This window comes from Talpa occidentalis, unplaced genomic scaffold, assembly GCF_014898055.3.
Source record: "Talpa occidentalis isolate TD23 unplaced genomic scaffold, MPIMG_talOcc4v2.1 talOcc4.7, whole genome shotgun sequence".
Classification (NCBI taxonomy): Eukaryota; Metazoa; Chordata; class Mammalia; order Eulipotyphla; family Talpidae; genus Talpa; species Talpa occidentalis.
Genome location: NW_023605083.1, coordinates 101901020 through 101920525, shown reverse-complemented (window position 1 = coordinate 101920525; position 19506 = coordinate 101901020). Strand labels below are relative to the sequence as shown.

Here is a 19506-nt window from a genome sequence, read left to right as displayed (position 1 = left end):
AATCAAAGTTATAATTAATAGTAAAAACTCTTGATAAAGTGAAATTGTTCCTGTTGAGACTTTAAACAGAAACTACAACTTGTAAAAAGTAGTCTGACATTGCAAGATAGTTTAAACCTATCCAAGCTAGACTCCTGACACTTATCCCAGACTGTTCCATCCAGAGTAGCCATGTGGACTAGTAGGGATTTTGCATGGACAGACCCATTTGCAGAGATCTACAGCTTACCAACTCCAACCAGATCCTACCAAGGGCTCATGCAATGTCCTGTCTATCCCTGCCTCTTGGATATGGGGTCTTCTTTGTTGCAGCAAGGGACAAACAACCTAGAAGGTTCTCTAGGTGGTCTCTGCTATTGACTGAAATGCCCCAACTTCATGAAACATGGACATATGACCAATGGGAACTTAGGGACATGTGTGTGCATGTGTATGTGTACGCGTGTGTGCGCACACACACAGAGCTAGAAGGTAGGATGAGCCTGCTATGAGCCCAAAGAGTAGGTCACCTGCCACAGCCATTGTCCTTCCTCTTCCTCCTATCTGCAGACTGAGATATAACTTTAGAACTTATCAATCAGCTCCAATACCTGGCTTACATTGTTTGGAATCTAAAGAAATACAGATTCCTGGACCTATGCTAAATCAGATTCTTCAGTGGGTAAGGCCTGCAATTTATAATTTAATTTCTTTAAAAATTAAAATTTTAAATAGAAAATGCATACATACCCACTCCTTGAAAATACAAAAGAGTGTATCTCCATCCCAAGTGTGAACTTCCCACTCCTAGAGCCTCTTTCCAGAGCCTGGAGGTGCTGTCCATGCAGGAGTATGTGCTCTGAACCCTTCCAAGGTGCTATCTCACAGCCCCAATTTCAATGCATGGATGAGTATGCTCTGAGGTACACTGAGGTTGGAACTTACATTTTAAAAATCACAAGTGGTCTTAATATACAACCATGTGTGGAAACCAGTAATCTAGTTCATCCTCCTAAATACTATGAAGTTGTAAAAACAAAAGAGCTAAAATTGGTTTACCCATCTGTAACAAATGCCAAAGTTAAATGGCAAAGAATGGGAAATTAAAACTGGAATAGAGAGCTATATTATATAGCTCTCTAATATATGAGAGCTAATATCTCTAATATCTAATATTATATAGCTCTCTAATATGTAAGATATATACCAATTCTCCTGAGTTCCAAAAAAATCCTTTAGTGAGAAACTCCCTCTAATGCCAACTGAATTTAACTTGAAGGCAACTAGCTATTAAAAACTTATTAGCAGTTCTAGCAAACTTCACCGAGTTGTTAAATGAAGGCTTGTAAATAAGCTTTAATAAAATCAATTACAATACAAGGAAGTCCAAAAAAACATGAGCCAAAAAAATAAAAAGAAAAGAAAAAAATTACAAACAGCACAGACTAATGGGAAGCATGCTGACTGGAGCCAGGGGCAATGGGACAAGATTCTTGTGTATCTGACACGTGGCATTGGCACACCAATTGTCTTTCCACTGCTACGTGGAAATGGTAATTCTTAGTGTTTTCTAGGATTCTGAAGCTCAAATGAGATAATTTATGTAAGTTTTTGTAAATTATAAAGCTTTATATAATTATTACAGTATGCTGAATCTTGCAATATTTTATGGTTAAAAATAATAATATAAAATTCACTAAATTCCATAACCATGACAGATAGCATTTCATTATACTCATTAGGAAGTTTGACAACTTAAATAAATGAACTGATACGGAAGAGCAGTAAGGCTCTTTAGATAACACTAGTGAGAATATAACACCATCTTAATCTCTATGAAATGGAATACATTTATTGATTAACAATTAACTATTAAAATAAGTTTTTTCTCTTTATTACAGGAATTGTACCTAGAAAATAACCAAATTGAAGAAATAACTGAACTTTGTTTTAATCGTACCAGAAAGATCAATGTCATTGTATTACGCTATAATAACATTGAAGAACACAGGATTGCTCCTTTAGCCTGGATAAATCAAGAGTAAGTATATGTTGCAAGTATATGTTTACCTTTCTTAGAGGATTCCTTCTCTTTGCTGTTATTAAACAGGGCATAAAAAGGGTGCTATGAGGGAAGTTGAAGGTTCTGAAGGGCTTGTGAGAGCTTCCTTTTCCAGTAAAGTCAAAACTTGGCTACTGCAGTACCCCCTTATCTGTGGTTTCAATTTCCATAGGTTCAGTTATGCTCCAAAAATATTATGGGCAATAAGATATTTTGGGAGAGAGACCACTTTCACACAACTTATTACAATATGTTGTTACAATACTTTCTTTTATTACCTAATTTATAATTTAAACTTTATCCTAAGTCTGTATGTCTAGGAAGGAATGTAGTACACAAAGAGCTCAGTACTATCTACCAGAAGTCTTGGAACATACCCCTGAGGATAAGGAGGGGCTACTGTACTTCATTATATGAGTGGTATTAGGGTTAATGGGGTCACTGTTGCCTGGACACCCTAAAATATGCCATGTCCTGAGTCAGCCAGATCTGAGCAGAGCACTGTGAGCCTAAGTGCTGATAACAGCTTTGTTGGTCTCACAGGGTGGTTCAGGTTAAATGAGATGATCCCCTGTACACAGACAGAAAGGAATGCTCCTCCTCCCCTCACACCAACAGGTAGAAATACCAGGCTTCACTGTGCTACACCACTTTCCTCAGTCACCGAAACCACTTATATCAAGTCTCATGGAACTGAGTGTAGACTATCCAGCTGATGGGGCAAAAGCAGAATCCAATGTCCTGGAGTAATCAGCCACCCTCAGGGAAGGGGTGTGCATGGGACCTTACATGGCAGTAGTAGGAGTCCTGGGACAGAGCCAGGGACACAGTGTAGAGATGAACAGAGACCTCCGGGTCACCTGGGCTCAGCAGGAGGTGGTGGATTGAGGAAGGTGGGGTCTTCATCTGGTGAGGCTTCTGAAATGAGCCAGGAGGCTCACAACATTTCCCAGAGCATGTGGCCAATTAACCACACTTTCTAGATCCCCCAGTCTCCTCCTGTGCCCCAGGTGTGCTGGCCATCAGATCAAATATGGAATGGAAATGCAAATACACCACAACTTCACTATTCCTGCTAGAACTAAAGATCAGTTGGGGATAAGCAGTTTGTTGTCATCTAAGACGTCTGGATTTCATTTCTGATTCCAGTTTGACCCAAGAGATATTTAGGGCCCTCTTGGCCTCAGCATTATGCCCAGATATGAGTTTTTCTCTCTGAACTTGAGCACTCCTCTTTCATGGAGTGTGATATGGTGAGGGCCAATGTGGTGCCGGGTAAGAGTATGAACTGTGGGTCATAGCTGCGCAACTACACACACACACTGAGTGCTGGAAGGAAAGCCGGAAGCTCAAGGTCACTGTTCTGATGTTCTGTCTTTGCCACAGGAATCTAGAATCAATTGACCTCTCCTACAACAAGCTCTACCATGTTCCCTCCTATCTACCCAAGTCCCTGCTGCACCTCGTGCTCATAGGGAATCAGATAGAGCGCATCCCTGGCTATGTGTTGGGCCACATGGAGCCAGGTCTGGAATACCTGTACCTGTCATTTAACAAACTCACTGACGATGGGGTGGACCGGGTCTCGTTCTATGGAGCCTATCATTCTCTGAGAGAATTGTTTCTGGATCACAATGACTTAAAATCTATACCACCTGGGATACAAGAAATGAAAGCACTACATTTCCTGAGGTTGAACAACAACAAGATAAGGTAAATTTTGATTTTTTCAATTGAAAGTGCTGTAGTTGACAAAACACATGATTAAATAACAAAGACCCAATGTCTGAGACTTATGTTAAGGAAAAAAGAAAGCGACAAGAGGTTGAATTAAACATGATTGGGAAATAGAACTGTTAAAGCCAGATGACAGGTTCATGAGGATTAATTTTAGTCTTTTTAAAAATTTTTGTATATTGGGGCCTCCTTGGTGGCGCAAGGGGTTAAGATGCAACCTATGAAGCTATTTGCAGCCACTGTAGCACCAGTTCAATCCCCGGCCAGGGAGCTACCTACATGGCGCAGCAGACCTCTCTTGACTTGCCCACTACTCCCCTCAGCAGCGTATTTCAGTAGATCTGCCTATTCTGTTCCCCACTCTGTCTCTGGTGAATTCTCTCACCCCACCCACAACTCTGGCCTGTACCCCAGTTCCTGTATGTATAAATAAAGAAATCTTTAAAAAAATTTTTTTTTGTGTATTTATGCAAACTTCATTAGCAAAATGTTTAAAAAATAGAGTATGACTATATAACAGTGAAACCTTAAAGACAGAAACAAATGAGATTTAAAGGCAATAGATGGGCCTCCCCGGTGGTGCAGCAGTTGAGCGCTGGGTTGCGAAGCTGCCCGCGGCCTCTGCGGCGCCGGTTTGATCCCTGGCTGCTCCCTGGCCACCGGAGGAGGGTCCCACATGGCGCGCAGACCTCTCCTGCCGCCCGCTGCTCCCCTCAGCAGTGTACTTCGGTCCTTCTGCCTGCTCTGCTCCCCGCTCTGGCTCTGGTGAATTCTCTCACCCTCCCGCGCTTCTGACTGTACCCAGTGCTTGTATAAACAAAAAACAAACAAACAAACAAATAAATAAATAAACATGCCTCTATAAAAAAAAATAAAGGCAATAGATCACGGTGCTTCTCTACATTCATATATCATTTAAAAAGCTCTAATTTGTGGGCCTCCCCGGTGGCGCAGTGGTTGAGCGCTGGGTTGCAAAGCTGCCCGCGGCCTCTGCAGCGCCGGTTCGATCCCCGGCTGCTCCCCGGCCACCAGAGGAGGGTCCCACATGGCGCGCAGACCTCTCCTGCCGCCCGCTGCTCCCCTCAGCAGTGTACTTCGGTCCTTCTGCCTGCTCTGCTCCCCGCTCTGGCTCGGTGAATTCTCTCACCCTCCCGCGCTTCTGACTGTACCCAGTGCATGTATAAACAAAAACAAACAAACAAACAAATAAATAAATAAAAAAAACATGCCTCTATTAAAAAGAAAAAAAAAAAAGCTCTAATTTGTACAGCACAAAGTCTAAATGCATGCCAAAATTAAAGGTGCTTCTAGCTGGATTTTTCTGAAGGCAAAATTCTGAATAAATGTATTAAGACCCAGTTTCCTTCACTTCTGGGGACATATTTTTTTCCTGTCAGTTTTCTGTCTGTGCCTGACCCTCTCCCTGCCTAGGAAGCATGAATGTCTCAAGAACCATTCTGGAAAATCTTGTTTTGTGCTGGCAAGAGTAAAACGGGATTCCAGAGTTCTGTGTCCTGTCCCTAGGGTTATACCCTTGTTCATTTCCTATCTCTAAAATTCCAGAGACACTTATACTCCCAAAACACCAAAGAGAGAAGGGTTCTAAGTTTATAAAAGTACTGGGGAGAGATGGGGGATCTGTAAAATTGAGTTTCAAAATTTTTGACTACAATTTTCTTTACAGGTTGAGTTATACATATACTGTGTATGTTTATTCCACTTCTGGAAATTCTAAAATTTATCAGTGAACTTAGGTAGTCACAGCCTGATATCTCTATTATAAACTTTCTCTTGACCACAGAAGCAGTGGTTTCACTCACAGATGATTGTTGTTTGAATCTTAAGGGTTAAAAAATGATGATTTTCTATTTTTGTAATTCTTTTCACAGTTGTTAGCTGGGATTCATTTCTATAGAACTTTCTCTTATCAACTAGGGCTACTTTGTTTTGTTTTATTTTTTATATTTAAAGAGCAGGTTTATTAGAAAAGGGATAGGATAATAAAAGACACTTGCATACACACCAGATGGCAGGAAGAGCTGCCCCGAAAGGGACAGGTTTGCTAAGAGAAGCCTGCATGGTTGCAGGCAGGGGGCCTTGAGGAGAGCAGCCTCTGCAGAGGGAGGTCAGTGAAGAGAAGCCCCAGCATGGGACAGGTCATGGGCAGGCAAGAAGCTGCTGCCCTGCGAAGGGAGAGAGTTGGTGAAAAGAAGCACCTGCATAGTCACAGGTGGGCAAACGGAGTGCTGCCAGGGCTAATTTGTTATTCTGAAAGGTTAGGTAAACCAAGTCCTTGCCTTTAAAATGCCCATCGAAGTAAAAAGTTTATTACAGATTTGTAACTAGATGACATCTAAGTAAATTTACTGCGGTGGTCATTTGGATATATATATATCAAATCATGCTGTACACTTTAAACAAATATAATGTTTTATGTCAATTATATCTCAATAAAATTGAAAAACGACATACAATTAGACTAAATATATATTAAAATGTTAATAGCGGATGTGGGGGGGAAGGTTAGTGCTAAACAATTTGGCTTTATTCTTTTGTTTTTTGACATTTTTTCTTTCTTTGGAGAATCAACATGCATTTATGGTTTTATATATTAAGGTTGTAATTACTGTTCTTAAACTTAAGCCATCCCTCTATCTGTGGACAGAGCCTCCCTCTGCAGAGTCCCAGCATCCTTCACTAGGCAACACTCTTCATGGCCCCAATATGGTACATTCCTTTCAAACTAGTTTCTAGTGTTTCAAGACCTGGTGGACTGCTAGGAGCTATGTATTTTGTAAAGAAAAAGAATATTAGTTCATACTGACATTCCTAATTCAAATGTAACTATAAAGTATTCCTTTTGTTTTAATCTTGTTTCTCTTATACTGCATCTAGGTTTCTAACAATGTTAGCATAAGTTTGTTTTCTTACAATATTTAAATACCAGCTTCAAAATGTCATCACCATTATTATGGTAACAACAAAAATACTTCATTTTTTACAGTGTTTTTGGTAGTTCTATTTGTCTTTAGAATATGTTTCATGAAGAATGTATAACTGAAATACAGTTTTCTCTATAACAAGATGTCAACAACTTAATATCCATTAGTTAGTTTTTGCTTTTTAGGAATTACTGTTTTCTATCTGAATTAATATTATTTTTACTATGTTACACATTAATGTGATTCCATAGTCAAAACTATGTAACAAGCTATATTGGAAAGTCTTCTGTCCCAGTCCCTCATGCCCTATTCCATCCTTCCTCAAAGGTGAAATATTTCTATTAATTCCAGTATATCTTTTGCAAATGTAAGTATACACAAATACACATATTCATATTCCCTACCCCACCCACAATTATTACATAAGTCATTACACAGATGTCTCACACTCTTTCTCTCTCCTTCTCTCTCTCATATGTTTTTCCTATGTTTAAATTTAATTTTTACAAATTAGGAGTACATCCTGCTTCTCACTCCTATCAACATAGAAAGAATTTCCTCATCCCTTTAACAACTGAATAGTATTCTACTTACTCAACCAATTTCTTATTGACACTTATTCAATCAATTCCTTATTGATACTTTGACTTCTTCCATTCTTTTGCTACTACATTGAAGTTACACACATGAACTTTGTGCAAACATCATTTTGTGCTTTTCCACTCTAAGTTTAGGGTAGATTCCTATAGGTAGGATTGCACATGTAATTTTGCTAGATATTGTCAAATTCGTCTCCATAGAGTTGTACTGTTTTGAATTCCCTCAATGATGATGAACTTACTGCTTTTTTTTTCTTTTTGGTAGCAAATCTGGTGAGTAGTATGCCTGACTAGCTTCAATTTACACTTCTCTTATGAGAAATGAAATTGAGCACCTTTGCATATATACACGTCATTTATTTCTTCTGTTAGCTAGTAACCCAAATATTTTTTTTCCTCTTTTCTCCCTTTTCCTCCCAGGTTTTTAGGAGGTCTTTATATTTAACCTTTTTCTGTGATTAAGTTGCAAATACTTTCTTCTAGTCTGTCATTTGTCTTTAATCTGTTTGTATTCCATTTATTAATTTTTCTTTCAGTGCTTCTGGTTTTTGGTCACAAATAGGAAGATTCTTCCACAGTCCTAGACTAAGATCATGCTTTATTCCAGTACTTCTATGGCTTCATCTTTTATAGTCAGATCTCTCAGCTATCAGGATTTTTTTTCTGGTATATACAAAGAGGATCCCATTTAATTTTAAGAAAAAACAACTTTTTAAAATAAATGTAAAACTTAACTTCTAAGTTATGAAGGCAGAATATTACTTGGATCTTTTGTGACTTGTATATATCTGTTTTTCCTTAGGAATATTCTTCCAGAACAAATTTGCAATATTGAAGAAGATGATGATTCAACCCTGGAACATCTTCATCTTGAAAACAATTATATTAAAACAAGAGAAATATCATCGTATGCATTTTCATGCATAAGATCATATTCAAGCATCGTTCTTAAACCACAAAATATCAAGTAATTTCAAGTTTTCCTTACCATTTCTAAATTGTAGTCTTATATTTATTGCAGAAGCATTTGTCATCAGTAGAAAAGACAAGCCGCCTCATGTTATATTCAGTATCTTTAAGCAGGCAACCAGATCCACCAATCCACAGATGAACAACCAAAAACACAGCTACAAGGTTTAGTCTTCCAGCAGTATTATTGACAGTTACAGTTTCACACCTCTAGAAAGAAACCATTCTATTGCAAGGTTTTTCTCCTGAGAACAGTATGTTATGTGCACTGCAGAGCTAGACTGGGAAAATCTGGAACAACAGACTTCAGTATTACCATGAGTTGAGACTCCCCTGTATCCTTTTAAAAATGTTGTATGCTATGGTTCAAAACCAAGAAGTATATGACAGGGAGAAGTAACAGGTACAATTTGTGAATTAGTGTTTTGTTTATTATTCTATTGTTAAAACAACAGTAAGACCTTAATGCTACAACTATTGTATAAATAGTTATAGGCTTGACTTTGCAGCCTTCTATTGATTACATGTGTGAAATAAAAACACTATTTCAAAGTTAATTTCCAGTTTTTGAGAATTGTACTATGGCATGTAAGTGGTTATTAAAATTAGGGGAGGCTCAGAGCAGGGTGCAAGCAAAACTCCATAGTAATTTTGAGACTTTTCCTTAAGTCTAAAAAGTATTTTAAGGGCCTCCCCGGTGGCGCAGCGGTTGAGCGCTGGGTTGCGAAACTGCCTGCAGCTTCTGCAGCCGGTTCAATCCCCGGCTGCTCCCCGGCCACCGGAGGAGGGTCCCACATGGCGCGCAGACCTCTCCTGCCACCCGCTGCTCCCCTCAGCAGTGTCCTTCGGTCCTTCTACCTGCTCTGCTCCCTGCTCTGGCTCTGGTGAATTCTCTCACCCTCCCGCGCTTCTGACTGTACCCAGTGCATGTATAAACCAAACAAACAAACAAATAATAAATAAATAAATAAGACATGCCTCTAGAAAATTAAAAAAATAAATAAATAAAAAAAAAATAAAAAGTATTTTAAGATCAACCTCACTATTCTTTACTCAGGATCAACAGATTTTATGAAAGCAGCAGCATTTGTTTAAAATAAGTTAATTATCTTTGATTATAACTTGGTAAATGTAGACCCAATGCACGAAATTTTGAAATTTTTTTCTCCATTGGTCATTGTTAATGTCATCTTCTTTGCCCTAATTTACTCAACTGTATCCTTTTATTCAGCTCAATATAACACAAAGCTATTAGTATTTACGATGTACTAGACTTCACCAAAACCATTTAATAAAATTTTCATCATGTAGTGGTCTTCTATCTTATGTGTAAATGACACATATGAAAACTATGCTGACTTCTGCCTGTTATTCTCAGTTTTGTGGCCTGAAAAACACTAGACTAAGAACTTCAGTTCCTGTCTTGACACCTTGGACAGGTTACTACAATGTTTCAAGCTTCAGTTAATATTTTAATAGTTCTCTCCCCATGATCAGAACCTTTCAGCCCCACTTCACAAGGATGTTACGAAGATTGGAGAAGAATGAAAAGCATCTGGGAAAGTTGGAGTGCACAGCAAGTGTAGTTATTATTACCAATCTTTCATAAAAAATTGAGAGCAACAGCACATTCAACTGAAGTTTATTATTTTCTGGGCAATCTTCAAAATGTTAAAGTATGATTCAACCATTTGAGCTAATGTTATTTCTAAGTTCCCTCTCCTAATACCTAGGATTTTGAGATTTCAACATGAACAAGAATAGTAATATGATGAATACTGTCAGATTCAAGGTCAAAGACTTAAGGCAGGTGGCTAGGAACAGAATGACATACAATCTCATAGAACAAAAAGTTGCGTCTGATAATCAGTTTAGCAATGTAGGAGCATTACTAATTTAAGTTGGTCAAGCTGAAAGTAAGGAGCAGATTAAGAACAAGAAAATACAACAATCCATTTAACAAGAATCCTGTACTGCTTTTTGCAGTGTGAAAATAAATGCATCAACATAAATGGTTTAAGGAAATATAAGTGGTAAGCAAAATTAGTGTCAGAGGGGGCCTCAAATGAATAAGGTGAGTCAACAGAATTAGCATCCTGGAATGACAGACTGAGCCATGCCTGCATTCATTCTTCACCCTGACTGTATTCAGCTATTATTGTTCAGATGTTATTCTAGAGATAGGGACAAACAGATCTGCTCACTGGTAATGTATAGTCTGGAAAGGGCAATAAACATGAAATAAATAAGGCAATTAAGCCAACTGCTAAGTGCAATGAAGTCAGTACACAGGGCAGGAATGCAAGAAACGCTGGGCTCCTGGGATGTCTTCTTGAGTTTGGGAGGCTCCCAGGTTCCAGGGCTCAAGAGAGTCCACGCCTCATAAGGCGAAGAAAGACACAGCTATACCCAGCAGCCTTACAGTGAGACCACTGAGATCCTGCAGTGTGTTTAGGACATCCTCATAGGAGCAGAACCTCTAGAAAGGCTGAAAAACAGAATGACTGATGGAGCTTTGTCCTTAAGTTGGAAGATGTTTTTACTTCAATTGATTGTGTCATTTAAAAACATAAAATATGTCCAGTGCTAAACTTGTTCCACCTTGAAATTTCATCATGCTCTGGACAGCATTATTAATTCCATTAAAAAAGTGATACATATCCTCATGGTAAGAATTCTTCATGATATAATACTATAAACAAGCAGTTGTTCTGTTTAGCTTCAGAAATATACTGTAAGTATGCATTTGCACACACACACTAAGGAAGTCCTGGCCTAGCTACATTCTGAAAATATAAACCGCGTGCCATCTTTGTACACAGGTACAAGGAGTGTCTCATGAAAGCCTGGCTTTATTTTTGATACTTGTCTTATTGCAGATAAGAACGTTTCATAAAGTACTTCAGATATGATATGGTAAAAGACACGTGTGGCCTAAAATCATAAGGAAGTAATGACACCAAGAATTAGGACATGACAGGCACATTTTGGTCATCAATGATTGACCACACAGTCATTTAACATTCCTAGAATTAACTTGGTTCAATTATGAAATGACATGTTTGGCGCAGAATGAAGCTTTTCAAATGCAGTTCACTGAGAGTGGGGTGGAAGCATCCCTGAAGAGGAAACACAGACTACCTTTAAATAAAGTAGCTGTACTACTATCACCAAGGGCTAGCTACCTCTACCCTACTTTTTTCTTAGAACCAGTGGACAAGGTACTATCTAAATTATATACCAAGTTGCAAAATTCACAGGGAACATGCAGTCATAGTCCCTGTCTGGTAATCCTCTGCCCCTGTCCGGTAACTCTGCTCAGCTCCCCTGCACTCCTTAGGTGCATAGGTTGCAGCCTCCTTGCACATGCCAGGGCAGGAATTTTAGTGGGTGTATCTGTTCAAGTCCCAGCCCCATGGTAGGGGATCAGCTCTGAGTAGCTCTCTAACAAACTCTGCTGACCTCTGACCTAAAACATCCTGAAAGGTCAGTAGGCTGAGCACTGGTTCTGTAGGACACAGTGCTGCAAGATGCAGACTGGGCTCACACCCTCCATCTCTGCCAAGCCCTATGACTTCCTGTGCAGCAGCTGGGTCAGGACACCAGGGTGGTAGGTTGCACTCAGGAGCAATAAGGAACATATATTTCCCTGCTATTCCAAAGTAGACCATTCCTAGTTGGTGTAATTTTTTTTTTGTCTCTGGAACACTCAACAATTTTTCCTAAATTAATGCTAATAGTGTTCCCATACCCAAAGGAACACTATTTTTGAATAGCAGGGGAAAGCAGTACATGCTTGATTCTGGACTTCATCTGCGTCTTCTGCCAAAGTCTGATAAGCAGAAAGTCTAACAGTGGGGCTTGTGAACCTCTAAATTCTAAGGGCACAGGGACCCTGGTGTGGGAAGTATTACCCATAAGGGTGAGGAAGACAAAACAATCTCTTGTATAGTTTGCATTGCCAAATCACTCCACACACTCCACTGACTGAGAGTCAGTCTTCTGAAGTCAAAATTAATGACAACTTAATAGAACCACTTTTATTACAATGGAATAACCATCCAGGGGCATTGCAGCTGAGATCTATGAGTAGTGTCCCCCCAGTCTGCAAGGCTGCACTAGGAAGAGAGGGGTCAGGATGGTTCCCGCTCACACACAGGGTGTGGTTAGTCCCATAGCTGCTCAGTACTATATAGTGTAAACCTTTACATTCATGGGTAAGTGAGGAAAAGAGCACCAACACGCAATTTCAGGGATGGCAAAGAAGCCATGAGCACTGCTGGTTTCCACCTGACCTCAGCCCTTGGTGTGACCCCAAAGAGCCTGAGAGGAGCCACGCCTGCAAGTCCAGTTCCTTGGCTCTGGGTGTCTGTGCCACACCCCAGCAACAGATCTGGTATTATGACTTAGGTCTGAAAGTATTTCTTCGCACATATGGGGCGTTGCATGGTAGACAGGTCGGGGGGTGTACCCTGTTTCTGGAAAAAGACTGTAAAACTTAGAAGAATAGAGACAATTAATTTCTGGGATGCCAAAATGACTGTTGATCCTCAGTTTAAACTGGATGAGTTCATGAATTGTCCAAAGTTGATATTAACATTACTCCTAAACAAAACAGAAAGGAATCTGAAAAAAGGATTTTAAAGTAGGAGTAAGAAATTGAATTAAAAAGATTTACGTGAAATCTTTTTTTCATGAGTTGTCCAAAGTTGATATTAATATTACTCCTAAACAAAAGAGAAAGGAATCTGAAAAAAGGGTTTTTAAAGTAGGAGTAAGAAATTGAATTAAAAAGATTTACATGAAATCTTTTTAATACATTTTTCTTATGACTATTTCCTGACTGGGATGTCAGAGAGCAGGCAGAGTATAGTCTGTTAAACAATGAAGTCATGTGTTGATAACTGGTAATACTTTGTAATCAACTGACTGTTCTGCATAATAGCAACACTGACCATGTTTTGCTAAGCCATCAGTTAAACATACTAAGAATGACTATGTTCACAGATGCTGACCTAAAAGAATGAAAGACTCAAATTCTGCTACTTAAGTGGAACTCCAAAGGGCTAGGGCAAGCTCCCTATGATATCTATTACCCCTCTTTCCTTTATTTAGCAAATGGCTAGGAAGCTTCCATATGGGAGACAGACTGAAGATGTCCGTCCATAGCTGGATTCAGATCCTTATCAACTTAAAAGACATGAAGTACCCATGGAAATAGGCAGAAGTTTCTGGGTAGCCCCAACCTATACCAGACAATTGCAGGGATCTTAAGCCCCAGATGTCTATGAAACATGAGGTCTCTCTCTTGTAGTTAGAAAACAAGAATGAATATTGTGGCTCTGGTCTGGAACCCCTAGCAGCTGTGGACATGGCCAAGTTTACTTAGATTCTGATTTCCAGTTTCCTTGCCCATAAAATTAGGGGGAACATCAACCTCCCAAGGTTCGAGGTTACATGAGGTGATGTCCATGACAGTGCTGGCACAGGCAAACTTCCGACACAGTGCCTTTCCTACATCCATAGGCATCTGGACGCCAGCAGGCAAGATTCAGTGACTTGTTCAAAACTGTCAGGGCTCTTAACTTGGTAGATATTAATTATTCAAGGAAACTGATTGCTTAGATTGCGAAATACAGTGGGGAAAAGAGTGGGTCTATTACACCATGCCAGTAGTAAGGAGCTCCGTAGAGCTTAATGGCATCTCTGTAGGATCACTGCAAGCTCCTATCCATTGTGTAGAGGAGAAAAGCCAGTGCAGGATGTACTTCAGCAGCACTTCATTAAGGCAGAGCAAAGCTGGAATTCAGAGTCTAAATCACTTATCTTCACTGGCATGGATGCAGTTTAGAAGCACATTAAAAAAAAAACAAACAAACACCTGATTACAAGAAAGTAAAGTCTGATTTACAAATGTGATTACCTGTAACACCTAAAATGGGGGGAGGGGGTATATTTAAAATATTTAAAATAGTCAGCCAAACTAGAAGACGTGATCAGTGCACCTGTCCTGCAGATAGATTCACCCATCTGTACTAACCTGGCCTGAGTGTGTGGGCACTGTGGCCTGCCACAGTGAGGTCTCCCGAAGCATATCTCAGGCAGATGGTCTCCTGGCAAGTTTCAAGTATCTCATTACTGGTCTTGACTGTACCTAATCCAGCAGATCCAGAGACATTTGTAAAAGATTTTCAGAGAAACAGATCTACTATAAACATAACAGTCACGTGTCAGTGCACGTTTGATCCTGTATAATTTAGACAATGCTTTGCACACTAACCTATTGCTCACATGTCGGCTGCTATGGCTAAGACCATAAGCCATGCAGGAATTTGGTCTGTCACACACTGTTATTCACAAAGGAGTGAATGACTCTAACTTGGTAAATAGAGCTTAGTGATTACACAACTAAAAAATAATGAAGGCATGACTATTTCTTTGAAGTTAATATTCTCTTTCTACATGAAAATGGATAAAATCAAAATTCACAGTCTAACATATTTTTTCCTTTGCACAAAATGTGAAGAATGTGGATCTACACAAGGGAAAGCAGATTGTATTAAAAATAACATGTGATTGTACTAAACACATACTAGCTTGGAAAAGAAAAGGAATACATCATGTTATTAAAATGTCATGGTGTGTTTCTAAGTAACAGAATCTCTGTGGCCAAATAAACTTACATTAAACTATCAGCTGATATAAGCGAATCTTTTCATAAGTTGGAATCTGCTGAAGTTTCATTTGTTTTACATAAGTTGAGAATTACATTCACAATACCAAGTTTATATGTGAACTGTTTGAAAAGTCAATTTAACTAGTTTTATGATACACAGAATAAAGGATGCACTATAAATTGTGAATCTATTCTAGGGTAAAAGTTCTTTAGCATTTGAAGGATAGACTTCTATGAGGGTATCATAAAAACTATGATGGACCCTCTGTGGAGAAAAATACACATATACAAACATTTTGCATGTATGAAGAGAATATAAAACTTCCCAAATGTCTAGGGATACTAGTGCCTTCATTAAGAACACCTGTCTATGGTAACACCTTAACCTAAAATAAATTTTGTATGTAAACATTTCACTAACATTAAGGATAAACGAAGAGTTAACATTAACTTAAAGCAAAATGTCATGCTTTCCTTCCCACAGCTGTTTAGTATCTATTCTCAGGTTTATTTAGCAATTATTTTTAAGGCCATACAGAAATTGAAAGAATGATACATCGAACATCTAAATACTCATCACCTACATTAGCCAATAATACTCTGTCATTTATTTGATCTCTTTCCATATCCATGTCTACACATATCTACATAATTATATGTATACCTGCAGAGGACAGATCATTTGAATGCAAAGTGCAGATATTGTAACATGTCACCCTGACACTTTAGTGCATTTCTTAAGAACAAGGACAGTTTCTTAAATTGCCATGAGGTAATTATCATATTCTTTCACACAACTGAACCCAAGAAATTTAACATTTCAGTATTATCTAACACATAGTCAGTACCAAATTTTCCCAATTGTTAAAACAATTTCCTAATCTGTTGTATTGCACAGGTACATGGATTTGTGCATGTGTGCAGACACATGTATGTGTGTACATATGCAGAAGTGTGTACCTACATGCATGTATGCAAGGTTCAAGGTATCCTTAGAACTCACATACTGACCATTTATCTCCTGCAGTCAAGAAGAGCCAGACTTTTTGAATTTTGAAGGGTCCAAGCCAGTTATTTTATAGCATGTCGCCTAATCTACTTTTGTTTGACTGCTCCCTCAGGATTACACTTACATCAAACATTTGGGCAAGAATTCCATGTAAGTGATTATGTAATTCCTTTTTGACATAAACTGTTAGGACGCCTGTTACTGATAATGCTGAGACTTGGTTCTCCTTGCAATTCAATAATCTGCAAGATAAGAATTTAGGTATCTTGTCATTTAACAACCCTTTACTTACTGGTTTTAGTTTCTTTGTTAATCTTTGCCTAAAGCAGTTATTACACTGGCAATTTTCCAGCGGTGACTTTCCAGCCCTGTTTTTTTTTTTTCTGTTGTTGTGTGTGTATGTGTGTCTGTGTTTTTGTTAGTGAAATTGCTGGTGTTTTTCCATACGAGCTCTGGCCCTTCCACCCCTTTTCTCCATCATCCTAAACAGGACTTTGTCCTGGGCATGCTATAGTCTACCACCAACCCTATTCTTTTGTGCTCTAAATGTACCTTCATACTAGTCCTGCATTCTGCTTGTTAGTCCATAGCAACACCTTGGTCATTCTGAACAACCCATGAAATTGTAATCATCTACTCCTTTCAGAAAACTTTGTGTCTACTATATACTACATATAAACAGTGTTACACATAAAGAACATATATACTTATGTCCTAGGAGTCAATGGCCCTGAACTTTCTTCAACATGTTGCATATTCCTCAGGGTTTATCATCTTGCTTTCCTCCACAGCACCCACACCAGAGTCCTGTAGCTATGATAGCTACACTCAAGAGGGTGTCACCCCTACTTCTCACCATGGGGGTTCCATCATACAGAAATTATCTCTACAGTCCTCTTCAGTGGTCTCCGCTAGGTTTTAGACCACTGCGCTACACCAGGAAAAGATCAAGAAATTATCTCAGAAGTTATGTGTGAGCTTAGCTTAAGCAATTTATTTTTATTTTCACCACGGTTAGAATATAAGGTCATTAAAAATGTTCTGTTTAAATTCCTTTTATGGTAGATCTGAGGCATACAGCAAGGGAGGGAGAGGAGTCAAAACAGAGAGGGAAGAGAACAAGAGGCTATGGTGATGGGTCATGGGTGCTATGGTGGTGGGAGAACTACAGGGACTACACCTGAGGGGAGAATTCAAATACTGCACAAAAATGGACAATGATATAAGAAAATAAATTTAGAAACAGAAGAAAAAATTCCTTTTATGGTAATCAATGTTTCTGTTCAGAAAATGTCAGTACAGAGCAGTTTTTCAGTTCTGCAATTTATCTTGTTGATAATATAATAATATGCAAGCCATTCCTGATTCTTAAAGATATTGCTTAATATAGTAAACTAATTCTCCATCATTTAGACCAAAACCTAATAAAACAAAATTTAAACAATAAAAACAAACATGTAGAAAAAGAATTAGGAACCAAAGTTGGAAAATTTTTCTCTTCACAATACATTATTATTCCTTTTTGTTTTTAATTTAGAGATGTTTTTAACTTCAGGGAAGAGGAGGAACATGATTGTGTTTGAAATGACAATTTGCAAAGGTGCAGTTTCTTGCCAAATAGTGTATCTGTGCACCTGGCCATCTCCACAGCTGTGAGCCAAAGATCCCCACCCCATGACCCTCAGACTGTGGGAGGGGGTTTGGAACCTGGCCAGTACCTCTACTCACACAATCTGTGGAATCAAATACATCACCCGCAGCCCAGCATTATACTCCAGGGCCTATTTCTTTCCCCAAGAACTTAGACCAAAGATCAAAGCAAGATGCTAGAGGAAGACAAGCTGAGGACTTACAGTAGGAAGAGGAGAAAGCAGCTGTAATCCATATTTTGTTTCTTCAGGCTCTCTAGAAAATTGAAAAAAATCCAGAAAGACATGCAGATTCACAGACCAGAAAAGAGGGTCTTACCAAATGAGTAGGGACAAAGATCAAGGGGTTGAAACACATCGTGCTGATAGGAAGAGCCCCTCTCAGCCCAGTTGGGTGCTGTCTGGCAAAAACTCACATATATTTCGAGAGAGGTTGAAACTTCATGATTTTTAAATATAGCAATTTCACTTAAAACACACACACACACAAAATAGGAAAAAGAAAACAACAAAAAAATGCAGACATATGGGCTTCAAATGGTAGATTAAGAATTAATCCAGGTAAATACACACACCTATATAAAATGTATAATTTGAAGCATACTCATACAATAGAATACAATGTAATAATGAAAATGAACAAAAGATTGCTAACCACAAGGACATGGAAGGATCTCAAAAATCTAATGTTAAATGAAGACAGAGCCAAACATAAAAGAGAATGCCCAGTAGGATTAATTTACATAAAGTTAAAAAATAAGTCTGGTGTCCAGTTAGGCTGGCTTCTTCTGAGGGGTTTCTGAGGAGGCTCCCAGATATTGGAATCTCTCCATGAGGGTTGAGTTAGTGAAAATTAATGCAGTGGTACTATTTTAATGTGTTTCTTCTTTATTTTTTTGTAATATATACTTCAGCTAATAGTTAAAAAACAAAACATTGTGCAGGATATAAAGAAGTTGGCCTCAGGGTTTCCTGTTTCCATCCTGCTGCTGATGGAATGTGGGTCAATAACATAAAGCTCAACTTTTCTTCATTTCATCAAGGTAACATTTTGCATTAAACATAACTGTAAATGAGAACATGAGTATTCTAACCACATAGGAGAGGACAACTACTACCTCTCAGGGCTTGAAGCTCCCTCCAGCCAGTCCTATGGGCCTATGCCATGTGGGCTGACTGCCCTGCACATGAGGAGTAGCTCTCTCCCTGGCTGCCACTGCCTGGAAGTGCCATTTCTCTGGAAGATAGGAAGAATAAACAAATTCCTTACAGCAGGAAGTAACAGACTCTGCTAAACAATGAAAATGGCTATACACAAAGGCTGGTGTCCATCAGGAGGATCCACTGGAGGCAACTTGTACTGGTAAGTCTTTCTTAACTATTGTTGAAAAATGTCCTCTCTCAGGATGATATCTTAGCTGCTATGGGAGTTGGTACTGTCTGGGTAGTGAATGGGGAAGGATATGCTAACAATGATTTTTCCTGCCCCAAGTTCTCCCAAATATTGTGTGGTAACAGCTGATATTCTCTTGATAAGGCATTCCAAGTGGCATCACCTGGACCTGCATTATCTGTGTGTACCAGAGCATAGACACTGTGGCCTGGTCTCCAGCAACCCAGACAGGCCTATAAGGGCTAAAAGCTGTCAAGGACAATCTGAAGACCTTGGCTTGTGTCACAGCATCAGTCATTTGGAGAGAACAAGACTATGGTTTCTTTCTACGGTGCATCTGGATTTATACTTCGATAATGTCAATACTCTTTATTAGGACTGACAAATAGTTTATTATTATTCTAGTGGGGCGAGAGATTTTTGAATTTGTAATTTATAAGTACTCAATCATTTAAGAATTTCATCAAGTATTTTTCAAATCAGGTATTTCT

General features: G+C 38.9%; 2 protein-coding genes across 4 annotated transcripts in view; one reads left to right on the top strand and one right to left on the bottom strand.

Moving 5' to 3' along the window:
• Window positions 1–9665, top strand: part of ECM2 (extracellular matrix protein 2) — a 42428-nt gene extending 32763 nt beyond the window's left edge. For all 3 annotated transcript variants that reach the window (XM_037492205.2, XM_037492204.2, XM_037492206.2), the window contains 3 exons: window positions 1881–2020; window positions 3428–3754; window positions 8122–9665. In XM_037492205.2, coding sequence (XP_037348102.1) covers window positions 1881–2020; window positions 3428–3754; window positions 8122–8290 — 636 coding nt within the window. In that variant the 3' untranslated portion in view covers window positions 8291–9665. The remainder of the gene's footprint in view (window positions 1–1880; window positions 2021–3427; window positions 3755–8121) is intronic.
• CENPP (centromere protein P) overlaps window positions 1–19506 on the bottom strand; it is a 174510-nt gene that overhangs the window by 70316 nt on the left and 84688 nt on the right. The gene's annotated exons all lie outside the window — the stretch shown is intronic.